Source organism: Notechis scutatus, chromosome 3 (assembly GCF_049901735.1).
Source record: "Notechis scutatus isolate UNSWTSFEM ecotype Mainland chromosome 3, rNotScu1.2, whole genome shotgun sequence".
Classification (NCBI taxonomy): Eukaryota; Metazoa; Chordata; class Lepidosauria; order Squamata; family Elapidae; genus Notechis; species Notechis scutatus.
Window position 1 is genome coordinate 35,722,755 of NC_142011.1, and position 22,772 is coordinate 35,745,526.

At 35.5% G+C, this 22,772-nt stretch overlaps 1 protein-coding gene across 3 annotated transcripts in view; it reads right to left on the minus strand.

The window, feature by feature from the left end:
• Positions 1–1,328: 1,328 nt before the first annotated feature.
• The window catches only part of KDM5B (lysine demethylase 5B), a 56,279-nt gene continuing 34,835 nt past the window's right edge, over positions 1,329–22,772 (minus strand). For 2 of the 3 annotated variants that reach the window (XM_026680902.2, XM_026680901.2), the window contains 14 exons: positions 20,798–20,992; positions 17,867–18,048; positions 16,680–16,804; positions 15,916–16,066; positions 13,742–13,856; positions 12,790–13,145; positions 11,387–11,525; positions 10,772–10,951; positions 9,725–9,883; positions 8,834–9,319; positions 5,636–5,747; positions 4,273–4,400; positions 2,690–2,998; positions 1,329–2,168 (listed from right to left, as the gene is read on the minus strand). In XM_026680902.2, coding sequence (XP_026536687.1) covers positions 2,031–2,168; positions 2,690–2,998; positions 4,273–4,400; positions 5,636–5,747; positions 8,834–9,319; positions 9,725–9,883; positions 10,772–10,951; positions 11,387–11,525; positions 12,790–13,145; positions 13,742–13,856; positions 15,916–16,066; positions 16,680–16,804; positions 17,867–18,048; positions 20,798–20,992 — 2,775 coding nt within the window. In that variant the 3' untranslated portion in view covers positions 1,329–2,030. The remainder of the gene's footprint in view (positions 2,169–2,689; positions 2,999–4,272; positions 4,401–5,635; positions 5,748–8,833; positions 9,320–9,724; positions 9,884–10,771; positions 10,952–11,386; positions 11,526–12,789; positions 13,146–13,741; positions 13,857–15,915; positions 16,067–16,679; positions 16,805–17,866; positions 18,049–20,797; positions 20,993–22,772) is intronic. The other variant, XM_026680903.2, reaches the window with a different exon arrangement.

Genomic DNA, 22,772 nt, shown 5'->3' on the forward strand with positions numbered 1-22,772 from the left:
AGACATGGGTATAACTGTTAAAGATTCCATTATTGTATACTAAGACAACCAGGCAGCTATACAATTAGCTACTAATATTGCTGTAAAGACTAGATCAAAGCATACTGATTTAAGATACTTAAATGTTAGAGAATCTGTGAAAAATGGTCTAATTAAACTTGAGTACTGCATGACGGAAGAAAATATTGCAGACCAGTTTACAAAAGCACAAGGTGTTGTAAAATTTAAAGATAGTTGTGACAATTATGATTTGAAAGTGTAAATGGATATATTATTGTAATATTTATTATTATTACCCAAAAGGGGAGAATGTTAGGGATAACATTGTTTTACCCTAACTGTTTTGGGTAAAGATAATAAAATGATGAATCATGGTTTGTCAGATAAAGTGTATGTGACTTTAAGCTAAAGAAATGTAATTAAGGGTGCAGCTGTAAAAGTACTATATAAGCAGCAAGGCACTCTCTGGCTTACTGATCCCTAATTACTGGCTGGCTTATTGAAGACTGCATTCTTGCTGGATCGGGGAGGAGAAGAAGATATTTCTCAACGGAGAGAAGATAAGTTTTGGACAGATTTATTATGTGTGTACTGACACTGGCTATTCAACACGGACTTTGCAAATAGAGTATCCCTGACAAGACTTGACTGAAATTGATATATGACTACTGGACTGTTTATAATGACTATGCTATAATTCTTAAATGGAATAAATTATAATTTTGATAGCACAAGCGTATCTGTATTTTTACTGCGTGTTAACGAGAAGGCTTATCTCACACATTTACCTGTCTTCCTATCTGACTTCGCTGCACGTTCTGTTTAGTTTGTTTTCCTTAACACCCGTTGGGGAATCCAGGCTTACCAAGTAAGCAATAAAAATATGTAAGGATTTGAATCTGTATCATATAATGCAACAATACCTGAATTCCTTATCTTGTTCCTTACATCTCAAATGTTTTTTTTAATGACCAATGAATCAATTTTTCTTCTTCCACATTATATTCAGATAGGACTACTGATCTAACGCAGCCTGTTTCTAAGAATCATTTACCTGATCTTAGTCATATATGTGTCTACTATAGGTAAGAACCATAATAATTGTAGAAGATTGTCCACATATTTGTAACAAAATAACAAACTACCAGGTTTGTCCCATAGATGACCTACAAGGAGTCTTTTGTCTGTTTGCTTTTTTAAAAAATAAGGCTTTCTAGAATGAAAAAGTAATTAATCTGAATATGAAGTAGCATAGATCCTTTAAAAAATATTGTGTGAAAAAGTGCCATAAAAGTGGCTTCAATTCAACTTCTGTAAGGACACCAGTGTTGAATTTTGTAACATAACCATTTGTTTATTCCACAATATAAACTGCAACATTTGATACAAGCTACCAAAAAAGAAAAAGCCAAAATACAGCTGTGGCCAGTACTTTACAGAGCTTTCCTGTCTCCTACATAGCTAGTGTCATCAGTGATACTAGAACCTAAACATTTGCTTTCTGTACATTAACCAATGCTAAAAGCACCAACACGCTGTTTGGAATTATAATTCCAGTCACTGAAAGCAGACATAGAAGTTATTGCTCAGATAAATAAATCTAGTCTACAAAATCAAAATGAGGGAAATCTAACATTTTTAAAAATGTTCAAGAGTAAACAGGGATTTCTTCAAAAAGAGAATTATGGGGATGCTTAGTGCACTGCTTTGCACTTAAACAGACTGATTTAAGTGTGCTGGTAAATTCCAAAGAGGTAATTGAATGCTATACATGAAAAGGTGCACATCATCTTTGATGCCTTCCAAACTGGCGAAAACCCCCAGACCAAAAGAGTCAGCATTTCAAACCTTAATAACCACAAACAGTTTAAAGAATAAAAATACAAAAGTGTCAAATTGTTTTAAGTCTGAAAAAAATGATCCCATGAGGACAGAAGTAGCACCATTTGCAATGTGGCTCTAAAACCAGCCCAGTGGATTTATGGAGAAAAATCTCTCTCTTCTACAGTCCTGAATGATCATCAAATGTTTTACTTTCGATATGGAGAATCCTTTCTGGTACAGCTTGTACAAATATAGTCTTCTTTTTCTGCCATCTCTGGAGAAACACCCACACACACTTGATGAAACCACTGGTTGCAGCAGCCATCACACTGGACCCAGTCTACCTAGACAAAAAAAAATCCAGAAAACTCAATATATAGCATTATTATGTATGTATTATATATGTCTGTTTACTGTCAACATTTCAACAATATATGTCATACTACCCACCAGGCCTAGTTCTGAATAAGAATCCTTAACAAAAAGGTAGATAACTAAGATCCTCCAACAGTATAGAAAACAAAATGCTAATTTGCTATAGATATAAAATGAACCATGTGGGAATATTATTATTTAAGAAACTTAAATCATTCTAATGGTCTTAAAATATGAAATATTACAGGTGAATGCGAGAAGAAATTTGTTGATGATAAAAGCAGCTTAATAAGGTAGCTATCAGGATAGCTGGTTTTGCCCTTCAATGAAAATTTGTGAGCAGACGAGGCAGTTGTTAAAAAATACCTTAACTCTGAATTCTCTTAATTAAGTAGGGCAATGGAATAGATAACCTACAAGAGCCTGTTAATATTATCCTTCTATTATGTCCTGTATTTTTTATTCCATTTATTTCACAAGTTCAATTTACCTCATCACCTTCAGGCTGTAGACAGTTGTCAGCTGGACAAATGGCATTCTCATCTTCAGAGTCTTCCTGTTCAGAGAATGACATTTCTGAAAAAAGCAACTGACTTTCGCCAGTGTGCTGAATGTCAAACAGCCCCTCTCTTTCTAACTTGCTCAGCTCCCTCAAATGAGTCAATTTCATTTTTTTCTTGTTTGGAGCTATTTTTCTTACTCTTGCTCTCATCTCACTGCAGAATTTCTCTCTTTCAAAGCGTCTCTTCAGCTTCTTTTCCATAGAACAAATTCCATCTCTCTTCCCTTGACAATCATTCTACAAGAAACATATTTTAAATTAAGTACTACATAACCATTTCTTATAATTATTTTTTCATGCAGCAATTCTCTGTACAATATAAAAAGCATATTTGTAGCAATGTACTTAACTTTGGATAATTATAAAAATAATCTGTACGTTGTCCTGCTGTATAGCTTTGGAATGTCTTTTTCTTAGTGCTTATCTAGGCTTGAATAAAAATTAATAAAATTTTAAAAATTTGGGAAAGAGATAGTATATTATCTGGTCAGCATGGATTCTCCTTTTAACCAGTATTTCCACTCTTGCATTGGTATCAAAGCCTACAATCTTCTTTTGGCGAGAAATGTGCCTTCACTATAGGCAAAGTTTACGTCTCATGGAAAGCTCTGGGGGCCACAAGTGGTGTTTTAACTTTTTCCAGTATCTCCTAATAGTGGTCTATCTTGTTCATATCACCAGCCACCCCTTCCCATTTCTCCTCTACCGTCATAGTGCTTGCTGCCCAGGTATTAGAAAATATGGAAGTATGGAAGGCCAAATAGGTAATCAAAAACTATTCTCTAACATTCAAGATGCAGAACAATGGATTTAAGTTATATACGAAAGCGGAGTCCACTAAATGTTAGAATAAATTTCCTAATAGAAGTAGAATTTCAGAAATAGAATCGATTATCCAGAGATTTAAAATTTAAAAGCTGTAGGTTTCCTTCATTGGATATGTTCCAAAAAAGGATAGATAGCTATTATGAAAGCTCCTTTAATTTTAATCCCTACACTGAACAGGAAAAGATTGGATGGCATCTTCTAAATTCTACAGGAAAACTTGATGGCCCCTCTTCATTATAGCCATCTCAACAGAAGGTCAGGAAGCACAATGGTGCTGTTTAGGAGGGATATAAAAGAAGAGTGAGATGAATGTCTGGTGGAGTCTTCCTGGTGGTTGGTAAGCATGATAAAAAGAGAAAATTCAGAATAGTGTCTGCATTAATTTTGTTAAATCCTCATAAGAATACTCAATAATATTCTTAAAGATTCATCTGTGGATCCCACTGCACCCATGTCATGCTGAGGAATGAGCTGAGAATAGAAATGTACAACTGGTACAGCAGGAAAATCACCATGGATACACTGATGTGTATACACTGATCAGCCATGTCTACAATGCTTATGTCAATTTTTAACATTCTGAAAATGCTCTTGATTACAGCAATTAAAATATTTTTTTAAAATCTACTCTTCTAGAAACTGTGCCCAGGCAATGCTGCAGTTTCTAAGAGTTCAGTACTTACTTTTTCATTTGTTGGTCCTACTGACTTTTCCTTTGCAAATAAGATCTCATATAGCTCTTGTATTTCAGGTAGTGATACTTGTAGTAACTGGGCTTCCATCATTAGCTCATTCAATTCTGTACTTATGGCTACAACAAATCCAAGATGGATTTTTTTAATATTCCAGAGGTGACAAAGGAAATTCATTTTACAAACACTCCATATATTTGTATAATGGTGTGTACACACACACACACACACACACACATTTATATCTTATCTACAAATAAATATTTGATTTATAACCACAAAATCAGAAAGATTCAAATCAATCTGCATTAAAGAATAATATAAAATACGGAATATAAAAACGGAACACAAAAGATGGAAAAATTAAACAATGCTAAGAAACAGTTCCAGACATGGCTCATCATCATTCAGCAGGGTCATGAAACAGGCCATGGCCTATTCAAAAAGAGTCTAGTAGAACTCGTTGTAACCAACTCACCACAGCCATCTCGTTGTGGCCAACTTGTACAAGACAACTTTCCATGGCCAGTTCAAGGGAAAACTCACCAGGGGACAAATTCAATGCGATAAATACGATCTGTCATTGTTTCTTCAACATTATTTTCATTTTTGTCTATTTCCATAAAAATGGAAGTAATGTCAAAGAAACAGTGGTGGATAATGTTTATCACACTGAGTTATCCCATATGGAATTGTCCTGAGGCAGGCTGTCTCATGGTGAATTGGCCGTGGCAAGTTGTCCCATGGAGAGTTGGCCATGGCAAGATGACTAAAGTGAGTTGGCTATGGTGTATTATCCCATTCCGTTCCAAAAAGCTAGGTTTTAAATGCTTTTGTAAGATAGAGCAGCAAGGCAGCCAATGTACCTCTGGAGAAACAGTACTCTGGAAGGCAGGAATGGCAACAGAGAAGGCCTGCCTCTTGAGATCCCACAAGATGTGTTGATTGATTTATTTTAAAACTGAATAAGATTGTCCTGCTCTAAACAACTCTGGACAGTGTGCAAGATAATCATATAATGCATTTTTAAAATCCATGTGCCATAAAAATCCCAACAATTTAAATGCAAGCATATATGCAAGAGCCTCCAGCTTCTTTAACCGGGGATGCAGTCAGGTTTTCTGACTATTTTTACTAGGGTGGGAACCAGATAGATCTTGGCAGGGATAGTATTCGAAGGGCAGATGCTGTGACAAAAGTGTATATTTCCTAGTCTCCATCAGATGGGGTTATTTAACTGAGAGGGCCTGGGACACATGCAACCTATCAGATCTCATAAGGTGGTAAGAGACATGAGAGATACCATATGTATTTAGGATTTTATACTTCAACACCAGGAAGTAAAAATACTTACTATGAAGGGGGATACAATTTTGTCCTGTAGAAAAAGGTGAATGTAAATGTATTGATCTGTTATTCCACTCATGAGGCAATGAGAAAGATGTGGCACCAATTGTCTGCGAAACCTGATTTTAAAAAAATTAAACACATTTTTCTTGTAATAATCTATAAACATAAATGGCTAACACATTGATATGTATTACTGATTAAATTAGAATTATCTACTTTATACTTTATCTTTAGAAAGTTACATTTTTGTTCCCGTTTATTTTGTGGAAAACATGCAATTCAATCTTAAAAGAAAATAATATATTTACAAGGAAATCAGTACAAGCACATTTCATTAAGAAGCCAGGAATTTAACCAATGTAATTACTATTTCTAAGTAGTTTGATGTAAAGCATAAATTATTAAATTGGGAATAGAACAAATCATTCTAAAAATAAGCAATATAAGGGAGGGAGGGAGAGAAAGAGAGATTGGATTACCTATATTGTTTAATGCTTAAGAGTGTGTGTGTGTGTGTGTATTATATATAAAAGGGGGTATTTATTTATGTGTGACAAATGCTTTTAAGCTGTTTCAGTTGCCAGACCCTAATCAGTAGATAGATATATCCAATTCTTTCATACTGTCTGAATATTTCACAAAATAAGATTAAGCTTCTAAAACAAAGACAAGTTGTAAGAAGGATTATGACTGGTGCAGGTTTGAAGAAAATGTCTTTGTCCCATCAAAAGATATAGTCCAGAGAAAGCTACAATGAACAACAATCAAATCCATAATTAGCAGAAATAAACCACATTCCCCATTATATTGAATAGTTTGGGCCCTGCCTAAACAGGGATGCAATACAGGTTTATAATTATATGAATGGTGTGGAAAGAGGAGTATCATTTTTTTACACGAATATCAAAACTTGAAATTATTTAACAACTCTATTAATTATGCAATCAGGACAGACATGAAAAAATTACTTTAGACCAAGCCTGCACAACATATAGTTCATCAAGCAAACTTTTGTAGTCCTCCAGCTTTTTTTTTTTTAAATTCACCACTACTGAGATATGCTACGGAGCATCTCCACGCCTCATTGCTGCCACCAGATGTTGCTCATCTCTTAATCATAGTACAGATGACTGGCACATCAGTTATTCTTTTGCAGCCTGCAATGATTTTTAATTTATCAATGTGATCCTTTCCTCTCTACAAGTTGTACAGGTCTGCTTTACACTATGAATAATTACTTTTATGGAATCAATTGCATAAATAGCCATAGGCTTATATTACATTAAAGGATAATTAAACTGAGAAGACATCTATCAATAGCTATTACCAAGGATAATAAACAGGACATAGTTAATAAAAACCAGTTACTCAAGGGAGTAGCATAAATTGCTTCTGCATCTTCTTCATGGATAACACCAGAGATCACTAGAAAAAATACTAGGTAGACTTTGCTCTGAATTTGCTCTTTTTCTTATATTATTATTCTTTTCCTCCTTTTTCCAAATTCCCATTCCCTCCCACTCTAAGACAGTCAGCAGATTTGGTCCAAGATTGACTGAGTTTGAGACTGACTGTCTCAAGTAATATCAGAGTAGCTGATTAAAGAGTACTTGAAAGTCCAAAGCAAAGGGATTGTTATATACAACTTCATTATAACAACCAAGCAAATTGGAAAGAAGAATCCAAGGAAAAATTATCTATTCACTTCTGTGTGGGAAGTTTTTTGATAGTGACATCAAGTAGCTGAAATCTGTAGGTAAAACTGGTAAAGGCAATATTCATGGACAATGAACAGCAATTGCTCAAAATGTAATACTGTGCAGCTATGTTTATTATTGGATCAGGCATGTGCATCCATTTATATACACACTATATTCCTCCACATATACTGTCACTGTTGAGTTAATGAGACTTTTATCATCCCAGAAACATGATAAATTATTGGCCCCTGTCCATTCTGAAGAAATGGACAGAATCCTCACAGCTGTCAGTTCAGCAACTTGTGTTCAGGACCTACACTTCTTCTGGTTAAGGCCTCCAGAAGGTGACATGCAGTTGGGTCCAAGCTGTGGTTAATTGCAAGGCTGAATGAAGCTATATACACTGAAAGACATGGTTGTGCAACCTATTCTCAAGAGGTCCTTTTTGAATCTTCAAGCAACTGTCATCCAGTCTCCAATCTTACCTACCTAGGAAAGGTTGCATTGATAATACAAATTCAGCTTCAGAGGGCTCTAGATGAAATGAATCCATCTTATGCATCAATTGTGCTCATTGATGAATTGAGAAGCTTTGCTCTAAGTCACTCATGTCTTGATCATTTCTCTGTTCAATTACTGCACTAAATTCTGTTGGCTGCCCTTGAAAGCCAACTAGAAATTACAACTGGTCCAGAACTCAGTGGTGTTTACAGCTGCCCCTCAGTTTGCCCATTATCATACCACTGCTGTTTGAACTGCACAGACTTTCCTTTTCTTTCCAGGTACAATTCAAGGTGTTGCTTATCACAGTTAAAAATCTACACTGGCATAGTTATCTGCCTGCTCCACTAGACAGGGAGCACACATTCCAGGTTTCTTCTCTCAAATACTGTCTTCGAGTGAAACCGCGAAAGCATATTGTCTAAATAGTAACTCTTGCCCTTTGGAAAATTCTCCCACCTGAAATCTGGCAAGCCCCCTCCCTTTTAGCTGTCTGGAAAGCCTTATAAAGATGATTTTCCTCCCAAGTGTTGAGATAGGGTGAGCTTGGAGCCTAGTGATTGTGGTTTCTCATGTATTGAAGAATGTTGGTTTAAGAGTTGACTTTTTTCCAATAGTTAAGATATTATTAACTATTATTTTTTATGTTCTTATCACTGGTGCTATGAGCTGCCATGAGTTACTAGTTTAGCAGCGGAAGGAAGGAAGGAAGGAAGGAAGGAAGGAAGGAAGGAAGGAAGGAAGGAAGGAAGGAAGGAAGGAAGGAAGGAAGGAAGGATCTGTTGTATCACTTTTTCTGCTTCAAATCCATATCCGTACAGGACTCTATATCTAGCTGATCAATTAACACTTTGGAAAACCACTCTATAAATGTTTATACTCTGCAGGCCCCATATCCATTAAATTGATTTTTTTGCTACTATTTATCTAAAAAGTAAAATACAGAAGCATTCATGCTGGTGTTCATATAGCACTTTACTAGGATATAATTAGAATCTTACCTTATTGGTCTCCTGCAACTGGCCTGCCACGTTTTGCCATTTGCTGTACAATATCCCTGAGTCCACTTTGTCTGCTAAAAGTTTTATATTCCCTGAGGATAACATTTGTTGTGCTCTATGTTGCCAGTTCACGGTTCTCTCTATCATATACCGTAGGGCATCTCCCTCAGGCAGTCTCACCCGAATTCGCTGTAAAGAAGCCATTAAAGGTAGAATCTTTTCTAAAGGTGGCTTTTCAGATCTATGGCAGTGAGGGCAAAGCCATACCCAAGGTCCCTGCAAATTGCTGGACACCGAAACACAGCTGGTATGGAACATTCCTCTGCACAGCTCACACTGTATCATTGGTGCTGCCGGCTCTTTCTGACAGAGGCAAACTTTGATCTCTACATTCTGTTCATCAGAAAAGATTTTTTCTTCATTTATTGCTCTCAGAGAATGCAGTGCTTCCATTTCTTTTAAACGGGCTTCACCAAGCATGGCCATCTGATAACAAATTACATTAAAATTATTTACAGACATTAAAAAAGTCCCTAAAATGTTCAGTTACATTTTTCTATAACTCATGCAAAAAAAGTTCTAAGAAAAATGAATTCTGTTGATTTCTTAAATCTTTTTGAAATACAGTTCACTATTTGGACAACTGTTAATATAATCTTAGATGCCGAATGAAACAGCTTTACTTTTCTTCACAGACTACATACAAATTAAATGCACAGAAAATCTGATTTTACTTTAGTAACATCAAGAATATATATTAGTATTCTAAGCAAAAAAGGTACTAAGGTACAATTCTGTCTCTGAAAGAATGGAAAAAGAAGCTTCATTAAAATAAGACATATATTTCTAAGCACATAAGTTCATTAAATACATTTCAGAATACATACATACCGCAGCTGCAGTTTCCTTACACTCAGATAATGCTCTTTCTAAATCACATAAACTCTCAATTTTGGTGCTCTTTTTTTTCCCATTTGGAACTGATTCTTTTGTTTTCTTTGTTTTTCTTTTAAATCCTGATGTCCCAATGTCACATCTTGGACATAACACCTAGTAAAAATTAAAATTGTCATATTTTCTTCTTGTGTTTCACAGAACAATGTGTTCTACTAAGCCTGCTCTGGAGGAATGAGGGACCATTCAATGAATATACTGTATATAATATCTATTTCTAAAAGCCTTCATGCAAATTTGAACATACTCAGATTAAAATGCCAACATGCAATTTAAAGATTGGTAGGTACTTCCAAAATTTTACAAAATAATTAATAGAAGCCAGGGAGAGGGGAGTGCTTGCCTACAATACCAGTAACTGAATACCCTGGATTGTAGCATGTCTTTTTCCTTCCTCATATACATCTATGAGACATGACAATTGAAAGAGAAATATTCCACAGCATAATCCTTCCAAATCATCAACTAAAGTGCTTTCTTTAGGCTCACCTACATGACCTGCCAGCACAAACACGCACAAAAATAAGCATAAAAGATTCCTCATGTGAGGGCAGAAGACTTAGCCTAAGATCAGATGATCTGTTAAAATAACACTCTACTCATGATAAGCACCCTGTCCGAAGTGTGAGACTAACTCCCTGCACTGCATGGGCAGATGAAAATAGCACAAAACCAAACTTTGCTTCTACTTTAAATAAGATTTGAATTTTGCACTTAGAAGTTGCTGGCTTTCTTCTTTGATGTCATTTCTAATCTGTGTTAAAGAGAGAGAGAGAAAAAGTCCAAGGAGCTGTTACTTACAACCTTGCAAGGCTTCTAGTTCCATTATTGGCCAGGGCAAGTCTGAGATCTCAGAATGGGTGTTCATCTTGTAAATCCCAATCAAGCATTTGACAAAACCTTAATTCTTAATTATCATTTGTTTAATTTCTATGATTTGCCTACATAAATTCTCTACTCAGAATAAATGTGGAAATAAATTACCTCCAGAAGAGAATAGGAAGAGTCCTCTGTCAAGAAAGTATTGCTTGCACACTCTTTCCAAACTTGAACTTCAGCTACTAAAGACTCCAGCCTTGGCAGATAGTCCAGATGAACAGGAATAGAGCGACTTCTTGTGATAAGTTCTGCAAGCATATCTAACACAGGCACACGCCCACCAGCCTAATAATGCAGAAATGTTATAAATATTCAGTGAAGATTATAATGAAGTTGAAGATATACAAAATGAAACCAGACATTAGATAACAGTAGTCATTTTTGCTTTTATAAATGTCTTGTATTACTTATTGTAAGTAATAATCAACTATTACTGCTTTTATAATTTGTTATAGCAATACAATTAGAAATATAATTTTTTAAAAATAAAAAACGTGTATCTATATTGCTGCAAAAGTTTTATATCATACATTTTATAAATACAAGAAGTCTTCTATTTTGTTGTTTTTTTAGAGGAGTCATTACTCTTTTTAAGGAAACATCATTTACAGTATATATTACTGCAACTGCTTACAATCAAACATCACACAGGTCTCAGAAATAAAAGTATAGTGAAATTAAAGCAAGAACATTACTTTCAATTATTAATTTCCCCCCCACCTGCAGGCTCTCCACTTCCTGTAGCCAGTCTTTGGCCTTCTTTACAGCATCTTTCAGAGCTATTCCATTTGGAAGATAAGCAGGGATAACATCTATTTCTTTCACTGCTGCTTCAAGACTGCTTAATGACTGTCTTGGCCTTAAAGAAAACACAGAATTTTGTCGTGCTATACTGTTATCACTTAAAAACTAGTAAGAGTCAAAAAAAATCTCTCCTATAAAGAAGCAAACACTCCCCCAAAATAATGCCTCAGTACAATAAAAGGACAGGTTCTTGCTAAGATTCAGAAGATAAATTCTATATACAAATAAAGACTCCAAACATGCCAGGTTTTTGTTGATATAGAAGAATATATGAATTGTAAGAATCCTTGTCTATAAACTAATGAAGCACAAGTTTCTCCCTGTAGAGACAATTAAGCCCAAGGCTCTGTTGAAGACACTTGCCTCCCAAATTCAAAGGTTTCTAAAAATATTCACTAGGACACCCTACATTAAAGTTTGAATTATATATTTATAGGTTAAACAGGAGTTAAAACTTTATTGCATTCCTCAATGTGGCATATTATAGTGTGAACTTATAATGAAATCATAGAACTATATGTATGACTTGCTTTAGTCCCCAAATTAAATTTTTTGTTATGTTGGATTGCAGCTCCAATCACTGATTACTGGACATGCTTATTAGCAATTCAGTACTGGAAATAGTTGGCCTATGGAAAAGCATAGGCAACCTGATATATCAGGTTATCTTCAACTCTCATCAGCATGGCCAACAGAGACTATTGGATCTGCAATCCAAAACACTTTAAACTACCAAGTTGACACTATCACAGGGCAATGCAAGTGTCTGGCATGATGTGAATGTCTGAGGAGCACTTCAACATTGGCATTCTGGGAAGTTAGCCGGTAAAGTTGCAAATGGCAATCACATAATCACAAGGCACTGCAACCAGCCTTAAATGTGAACCAGTTGGCAAGCAGATTGTAATCATATGACTGCAGGGTGCTGGACAGCCAGAGCTGGAAGAACCAGTAGTAACCACCATTGGTTCATTTCCATCATAACTTCAAACTGTCTCTGAATGAATGGTTGTATGTTGAGGACTACCTGTACTATGTAAAACTATTTTTCTTCCTTTATTTTAAACATTATTAAGTAACTTACATTCTCAAGGCAATGTTTAAAATAATAATCAGCAATGAAATTGCTAATGAAATATTAATTATTGGTTACCAAAGAAATATTTCTGGTACTAAAATACAATTTTGTTGTTGCTTTTTTTTTACACCGGCACAACACATTTTTCTTCATTTTTCGTATAGGTTGAGGAAAAATAATAACTTAATCACTGAAAAGCAATGTGAATTTTAAGAGTTCTGAAACAAGACTCATTTTCTACCTGGCTTTTATCAGAGTTCTAGCCTTGTCATCCCAGTGTTCAGACACTGTTAAGAGTTCTTGAAGCCTGGCCATTGCCTTCTCAACTGCAGGATGAGGTGCTAGTCCAACACCAGAGTCTATGAGTCTTCTCATATCATCAAGAGTAAGAGAAGTGTGGTCCAAGCAAACATTTTGTACATCTTCCAACCAGCGTGCTTGTTCTAAGCGTATTCTTAATTCCACAAGCTGAGGGAGGTCAACATCAAAGTCAAAACTGACTTCTAAAAGTTCTTGTAGTTTTGAAGCACTGGGAATTTCTTCAGAGAGAAGTTTTTCACTGTATTTCTGAAAGTCTTCTACACGATTAAGAAGATCCTAAAATATGAAGCAGTGAGAATAAGTAAAAAAACAAAATTCTCAAACCAGAACTGTAGCTATTTTAAGTTATTTGAACAGCATTTCACATTTGATGACAAATAATGTAGATTATTTCTGCAAACAAATGACAAAAAAACAGAATGCAAGGTATGTTTCCCTGTAAATTATTTACACCACAGTCTAAATTAATAGTATTTAAGGATTTAACAATTCTTCATTAGATTTGCAGTGGCGCATCCTGGCCTATGCCTGATCAGATGGGATAAGTCAAGAGAAAATAAAATGCTAAAACAATTTTTAAAAGAGGTTATGTAAACAATCTGGCTTCATGTTGGCTGTGGACAGGATCTCACATAAGATCCTGAGGCAATATTTGTCACTTGGGGTTCTCCTAAATCATTCAAATCAAATCAATCAGCAAATAAAGGCCATGGAATCCCTGTTAGTTCATATAGTTTATTAACTGGTCTATGCCAACTAGCTCTACAACAATATTTATTTAAATTCCTGAATCTTTGAAAATATAAGAAGGTATATTTTTGTTTATCTGGAGAAAAAAATTCTAGTTTATTCCATTGATAATTCCAAGTTACCTTCAGTAGTGTTGTTTGGCTAAGGACACATGGTAAAGCATGCAGTTGTCTAACAAATAAGCGGAGTTCATTCACGGTCAATTGATTTTGAGATTTTCCTCCACCAGACCGGTATCTGTGATTACATAGAAAAATTTTATACCACTAAAGGGTACATTAAATACATTCGTCTTGTTATTTCATCTTTATTCAACTAATTTATTAAAAGAATATGTGTTAATATGTAAATATTTTTCTCAAACCAGACATCATTAGAACCATAATTATGTGAACAGATTTTTATCGACCATGCTCTTTGTGCTAGCAATCCAATTCTGGTGTCATGTGATCATCAATTAAAACAGAAATGCACAATATGTAACATCTGAAAACTTTGCTTACAACTCCTCAAATATCATGGCCTCTTTTGAGGACCACACTTAGGTATTTCCACCAAGCTCTCTGCACCAGTTCAGTTAGGGCTTGCTGTCCACTAGCCTGGGATCCTAAACCAAAGATTATGATATAAACCACCCAAATTTAACATGCAGTTAACTTAAATGGCAGATAGGGATGTACAAATTGTACAAACTATTCTACTTTAAGTTGAATTTATATTTTACCGACAAAGAAATAAAGAGAGACTGGTATAGATCTATTTCAAGCTATTTAGCTCTGTTCAGCTAGCCATACCCTTTCTGGGGTTCAAACCCAGCCAGAAAGGGTATGGCTAGCTGATGAGAGCTAAATAGCTTGAAATAGATCTATACTAGTATCTCTTTATTTCTTTGTTGCTAAAATATATAGTAATATAGTTTGTTGAGAAAATGACTGCCTGCAAAGGCTCCTGGATTGGGGCTGAAAGGCGAAAGCGGAAGCAGTATGCTCCATCCCTTAGTTGGATAGATCAGGTTGTCCTGATAGACCGGTCTCACCAGAAAAAACACTTTAGCTTACTTTAAGATGGGAATCTGAGATGGTAGGAGAAGACTTAAGAGATATGTGAGATATGTAAGAAGTAATTCTGATCAGCCTAGTTGGATAAAAAACTATTAGAGAAATCTAAGAGTATTGAAACATTTTATCAAATGCAAAAGGACTTTTTTTCCCCAAGGCCAAACCAGTGTGTGTGTGTGTGTGTGTGTGTGTGTGTGTGTGTGTGTGTGAAGATGGGTGTACAGAAGCACACATGCATACCACCATGCAGATAAGAGTTAAAATAACTTGCAGCAAAATACAGTTACAATTTTTTATGTTCTCCCAAGTTGCTATTAAATCTATGAAGAAGAGAGTGAAATTAATTCAGTGAATTCACTGAAGACTTCTGAAAGCTTTGCATTATTGCCTGTTGGGAGTTTAATAAGTCGTTTACATTTGGGAAACAATTTTTAAATGGGTCTTGTTGTCTTGGTCAGTGTTAACAATTGGAAGCAGCAAAAGCAACATTAATGTTGTATACATAGCAATAGCACTTAAGACTTATATACCGCTTTATAGTGCTTTACAACCCTCTCTATAGTGCTTTACAACCCTCTCCCCAACAATTTGGGTCCTCATTTTACCCACTTCAGAAGGATGGAAGGCTGAGTCAACCTTGAGCCTGGTGGGATTTGAACTGACAAATTGTAGGCAGCTGGCTGCAGAAGTAGCTTGCAGTACTGTACTCTAACCACTGTGCCACAGAGGCTCCTAAATACTAAATACTTTGGATTACATTAAAACATTACTTCTGTGGAGTTTTTTGCCTATTTGAGACATTTTATTCATCTGTTATGCTAACAAAGTGGCAATGCAGGAAGGAACAATGAATGGGTAGAAAGGAATAACAAACTGAAAACATTGTAGATGAATGAAAGGTAAGAAAGGTAAGAAAATTAAAAACCAGGTAATATACAGTATAAAGCTATGTATGCATTTGGTGGGAAAGAGGATTTTTGGAAACACAGAATACTATGGGAAGATATAATGAATGTTATTGGAAAAACCTATATTAAACAATATTTCCTTTTTTTATACACTATGCCTTGATTTCTTTGGTTTGTTTACTCTTGTGCATTGCATAATATTACTTACTTTGAAAGGAAACTGCACAATAGGTGTGCACATAGCCAAGTTTCAGTACCAACAGTAACTGTGACACATATAGTGTTTCCAAACAAACACCATAGGAATGTAAAACTACCCACAAATCATACCTTGTTTGCCTCTTGCCATTAAGAAGTTGCTGTGCAACCGAGGCACATTTCTCTGCATCCTGAGTAACTAATCGGAGATGTCGCAATAAATCATTGTCTGGAAACTTTCTTATTTCTGATTCTTCAATTAAAGCTTTGAAATTCGTGAGACCTTTAGGAGGATAACAATTTTTAGTTAAGAGATGTCAATTTTTATTAATACATTATTGCACATTCCTATAGCACAGGGTTACATTAGGCATCATCTTTGTACAGTCAGTTCTATCCATCCATTTTGAGAAGGTCTGCTGAGAGTCTCTTCTTGAAAGATTCCTGGTTGAAGCAGCAGGCTTTCTCTCTAGTGGGGCCTGGTTTATGGAATGTTATCACCAGAGGCCAGACATGTCTTCGTTTCTTATGTTCAGAGATCTCCCTTTTTTAATGAGCATTTAGCTCTGTCTGGTTAGTTTTTATTTTGTTTATTTACTGGTTTTATATGCCACCAGTATTTTTCTTACATCTGTATTATTTTATTATTTACATGATCTAGATTTTACTCCATTGTTATATATTACCCAGTTGAAAGTTAACAGATATAGTTGGCATAAATTCAAAAAAAATAAATTTATGATTGCTTAGTTATTTAGCTGTAATCTGATATATTATGTACATTTTCTTGACTAAGTTGCTGAAATTCAACAGGACTCCGGAATAAACATTAATATGATTGGATAATTAATCTCATAATGTTTAACTACAGTGCAAAAAATACAAAGGATACATACTTTTTTTATTATTAACTTTTGCCTCTAAAGCTTCACTGACGTTAGAAGCCCATTCATTGTAAGATTCTGCCCGCAATTTAAGTGCATTCATCATTGGATACAGTTCATCCACTGTATATCGATACCTGGAGGTGTTATAGAGTTCAAACAATTAATTTATAAATCCTAAATATTCTGGCTTTAATAAAAAATATACTGCTGCAGTACATACAACAGCATGAAATACACTGCTATGGTACAGTAATAATTATGTAGCTGTTGCAAAGGACAACAAATCTGTTATTCTTTCACCTAGGTTAGTTCTACAATAGCATGGTTGCTTGCCTCGGCTATTATAAGCCTAAAGGGTTATTAAGGGTTATTATTTATAAAACTTTCTGATTGGGAAATCATGTGACAAAGTACAAAATTCCTGCTGTTGACCTCAATATCAATTTTGATCCATTTTAGATAAAGTAACAAGTTGTCTGGTGGTCAAAGCTATATTAGGACATACATATCTGCTGCAGACATACACTGTGCTGAGGGAGTGAATCCCATCCAGTATTTGCCTGTATTGTACTTCCTGACTTTACTGTGTGTCCCCCAATAACTCCAAGTAAAAAGATCACAGTTATTTTTACAACAAGAGAAAGTTTTAGAGAAACAATCCCTGGGAGAATGGTAAAGGAAAGACTTGGTGGTTTTTTTTATTCTGAATTTTTAAAAGATATTCTAATAAATTACAACAGTGAACTGGTGGTTCTTTCATTATCATATGTAATTTATAGTAGATTGTACTGTTAAAAAGAGAGGACCTGGAAACAGAATAAAGAGACAAAACACAGAAATAAGATTATGAAAAAAATCATAATACTGTAAATATAACAATTAATTTTTTTTCTACTTTTCTACTAAAACCAGCTGGTTATTTATTAACTACGGATGTTGGTATAAGCCCAAAACAAAGCAATTAATTTCTTATCACAGTCAAACAGAAATATAGTTTCAGAATAGTATACTGGAAATACATCTTCTCTTTCCTTTCTAAATGATTAAGACTGCTAATCAAAGATGCATCTGAGATTTATCTAAGATGCACATGAGATTTTACTAAGATGCATGTGGGATTTGTGCACATAACATTTAATTTTTTAAAAAGGATATTTAAAATATGCTTAGTTGTCATAATGAAGCAATGCACTTACCCCATTTTATATTGATATATGGGACATGTACAGAGTTCTTTCACATGATACAAGCATGCCAATAAGTCAGGGTTACAACTACAGTAGACTGCAGACATATAGCAAGTGGTTTTACATTTTATGCACTGTCGTTCATCATCGGGCAACACTTCTAAATTCATTCTTTTTGATTCAGTAACACCCTGTAACAGACAATTCACAGAATAGCCATTATGTCAACAAGGAATGATATAATCAGAGTTGGAACAGACATTCTTAATAAAATCCACAGCTTGTTCACTGCAGAACTTTCATTACAGGATATTATTTTATTTTTGCCAACATTAGCAAATATATAAAAAAGGTGTTTTGTTCTATGGCCCAATAAGAAACATTTTGTTTAATAGTTAGCCAAAATTGGTTTCTTAAGTTTTTACTTATTGATGGTTCAACTCTTGCCTTCTAAATCAATGGTTCTTAATATGAACCATACCATACTTCTAATTTCTAGTTACCATTTTTCAGTCAACAGTGACTATAAGAAAGGTCATTTAAATAAATGAGACTCAGAAGGGGGCTATGAGCAAAAATAGATTTAAAACCCTATTGCAGGTTGACCCTGATTTACAACCATTCATTTGTTGTGAAGAAAAAATAGGCAAAATACGTACAATCATGCTGCATTGGAAGAAGGGAGTCATGATGTACAGCACTTAAGGACTATTAGATGTACTCAGAGATTCCAATCAGAGATCAGCAAGAGGAACATGAGGCAAAGTCAAAATTATGGCAGAGAGACAGAGCAGCCACTGATACTCAGTTGGAACTCCAAAACAGAAGGAAGTGTAAGAAATATTATTGCGAGGTGACCAGCTAAATAAACCAAAGAGATCAGGAGGTGTTTGGTAGCCAAGCTGACTTAAGATTCAAACTGACATAGTTGACATGAGAATGTGGAAATAAAAACCATCCGATAGGGATGGATTCAGACTTGTGGTGCCCAAGCAACTGCAATTCAGAGCACTGGGGTGGTAAGCAGGAAGATAAAGATCTGGAAAAGAAGGGAACTTAAAGTTCAAGTTTAGTTGTTGGGAGATAGTGAAGAAGGGGAAACCTTTTCCCATTGTAAGAGATGGTTGGGCAATCTTGTTTTCAATCCTGAGTGAAAGGACAGAGGAAAGGATATATAGGAGTGCCTTGGGATGGAGGTGTTGGTGAAAGTGTAAGGCATTGTTGTAGGTAATGTAAACCAGTTTATCACCTGTAGAACAAAGGCACTGTCTTACATGAGTGGAAGGTGCATGGTATTGAAGGTGTTATAGTAAGAAGTGATGTCTTATGTTACCCTGGGAACCTATTGAGCCCGTGAATCTTGGTAAAGTGGACAGGTCTTGGTAAGGCAAGCTCTCTCTCACCCCAATCCACTTTACAGGGTTGTTGTAGGAAAGTAGAAGGCAAGAGGCATGTTTGCTGGCTTGAATTTAACAGTATGTATGTATGTATGTATGTATGTATGTATGTATGTATGTATGTATGTATGGTATTTAGGTTTCTTTGGGTATTTTCCCACGTCTTAATATTAAGACGTGGGAAAATACCCGAAGAAACCTAAATACCATACATATAATTACCCGCGAAAACATAAGAAAACAAATATATATACCGTATTTGCCGGCGTATAAGACGACTTTTTTGCCCCGAAAAACATGCCTCCAAGTGGGGGGTCGTCTTATACGCCGGTATATCCACTGCCGGCTTTCGGAGGCTTGTTGGACGCGAGCGAAGGCGCCTCTGGCTTCCCGGATCCCCTGCGTCGCTTCCGCTTCATCCCGCTCGCCTCGCTCCGCCCGAGGCTGCAGCCTTACTGCTCTTCCCACGGCCCCTGGCACTCTGCCCTGCCGCTGCAGCCCCGGGGATTTCTGGAGGGCGTTTCCGGTGGTGGTGGGGGGTCGTCTTATACGCCGGGTCGTCTTATACGCCGGCAAATACGGTAAATATATATATTAAACCCTTGGCAACCAGAAGTCAGAACTAGGCATGGGATGAAAAGCACAGTGGTCATTCTTATGACTGATCTAGGGCAGGATTTAGATGAAGAGTATATGACAATGGTCTTCCATGTCATTAATCACAATATTCTTCTGTGATAAAAAAAGAAACATGTTGCAAAGGTTCTACAGTTCTTAAATAGGCAGTCTGAGGTTGTGGGAAGGGAAGGTCAAATTACATCTTTGTTGTAGGATTCTTACTGGTTTCCAGTTTTGCTGATTATTTATGAAGCTCTATAATGAAGTGGGACTTGACTTTCTTCAAAGTTGCTAGTTCTAGGTAGAAATAGCCTAATAATGCATGGGAATTTATCTGATAACTTTATGCCCAAATTAGCAAACAAATAAAAAACCATTAAAAAAATAATTATCTACCAGACATTTTAAATCTCTAGTCAAAAATAGTTTGTACTGCATTTATTTTTATTGATTTATTCAATTTAGATTTTGCCTCTTATTTATAAAAATAATAAAGGCAGGATTTAAACAAATAAATATAAACACATGATTGTGAGCATCTCACAGTATAAAAAAACCAAAATGCCACAAAAAGTTAAAACATGTAACAATAAACATGGTGAATTCAGTCAACAAACATATGCACCAAACAAGGAGCTCCAAACATCTTAGCACGAAGCCTGCGAGCACATATCAGCCTGATCTTTTAAGGCTCTCTGGAACCCCACCAGGGTCTGAATATCTGGATCTCTGGGAGAATCTGATTCCAAAGGTTGCCTCTGTCCTCTCACTAGCTGGGATTATATGAAATGAAATGGTATAGTATCCACCACTTTGGATTGTTTGTAAAAATAATAAAAGCAGAATACAAATATAAATAAATCTGTCAGTTTATTTAACTTAAAAGTATTTCACAATTTAACATGTATATACACAAAAAATTTACCAGCTTATGCACAGCCTCCCGTAAAGTCTTTTCATCTTCGATCATAATAGCCATATCTTTTTCAACTGTAGAAGCTACCACCACATCAAGAGTTTCTGCTTTGGCTGCCATTCGACATATCATCTCATCATGAGAAAACACACAATAGCGGTTTAATAAACGGTAGTGCTCCACACACTGACGACCCAAAGGCAACTAAAGAAAAAACGAGAGCAAATATAGTTTCTCTATGTTCTAAGGTAAGCAACATAATATCCATTGTTGAAAGTTGTTAACTGAAGAAAATGTTAATTTAATGCAGTTCCTTAGACTAAGAATAAAAACAGCTAATAATAAACTCTTCTAAGATGATATACAAATAAACAAAATATATTTAGTATACAAAGAATGTATTAAAGCTTCAATTTTGAAAATGCAAATGTAATTCAAAATGAACTACAATCGTTCCCAACTATTAACAAGCTTTATATCTATAGAGTTGTTACTTTAGTGGATCAAGACAATTTTATATGCACAATAAACACTGCTTGTAGAATTGCTGGATCATTTTTACACTTACACTAGAATAGGATAGAAATAGAATAGAGTTGGAAGGGACCTTGAAGGCCTTCTAGTCCAACCTCCTACTTAGGCAGGAAACCCTATACCATTTCAGACAAATGGTTATCCAATCTCCTAAAAACTTCCAGTGTTGGGACTTCCGGCTGATGTCACGACAAGACCAGAAGCAGCAAATGGAGGTCTCCATTCCTGCGCTGGCTTTCTCGCCGTGTGTCAGCCTTGTAGGAGTGGCGAAGCAAAGGAGAGGCGCCCAGTGACGTTCCAGGGGAGAATGCAATTTCCCCGTGGAAACCCCGAGCTTGCTCTCTATGCCACAACGGAGAGAAGAGCAACCAAGATGGCCGCTACAGAGTTGGGACAGTGGAGGAACATCTAAAGCACAGTACTGGAGTGGAGACTGGGAATGGTGTTCGGAGAAGGGTGAAAAAAATTCATTTTATTTTTTGCCTACCCCAAAAAAGACTACAACAGAGAAGATTAAAGAACTGAGTTAGTGGCAATTTGGAAGAAGAAAGAAGAAATGGGAAATTTAAAGAGCTTAAAATTTTAAAATTTTAAAAGCAGTAAGTTTGGAAAAACACTAATTCGGAATTGGAGATTGGAGAGGCATTGGAAGGCATTAATTTGAATGCTGGAACTAACTGTTCTAAAAAAGAAATAATATTTGATTTTTTTAAAAAATTATGAAGCTAATTTAAAGAAACGAAAAAAGAGTGGCAGTGAAACTGGACTAAAAGTGCCACTTGCTGATGAAAGAAAAATCCTGCAGATCCCTTCAAACTAACAATTCAATTAAATGAAGTTAAAAATAAAAGAAAGACACTACAGTAAGACCCCTTGGAAGGTGAAATATATTATAATTAAAGAGCAAAGAATATAAGAGGACATTACCCTTGGATTTATTGGTGACTTGGATTGATTAACTGGAAATAAAGATTTGAGAATATTGACATTAAAAAAGAGACAGTGGTTTAAATAAAATAAAATTTACTGGATACTGGACAATTGGAACAATAAGCAATACAAAGATGAGTGACTTATGTAAAGAAATAAAGATGGACTTTTGAGCCATGACTGAGATGTGGGACAGAATTTTGGATTTATGCACAAAAATACAGAGCAAAATTTGGAAATGGCGATGATAGTAGAAGAAGAAAAAACAAAGAAGGGAGAGAAGCCAGAAGAGAAAGAAACCAGTGAAATGGAACAAAAGGAACAATAAATAATGCAAAAGAAGAAAAAAGAAATTGAATTTGAGATATTAACGATAGATGTAATAAATAAGGGGGGTTATACTGAGATTAGAAAGCAGATAAATGAAATGGCTAGGAAATTACAGAAAGGAGATCAGAAGAGGGTGGGGATAAACTTCAAGAAATGGAAGAGAAAACATCAGAAATTGATTAAGAATAGA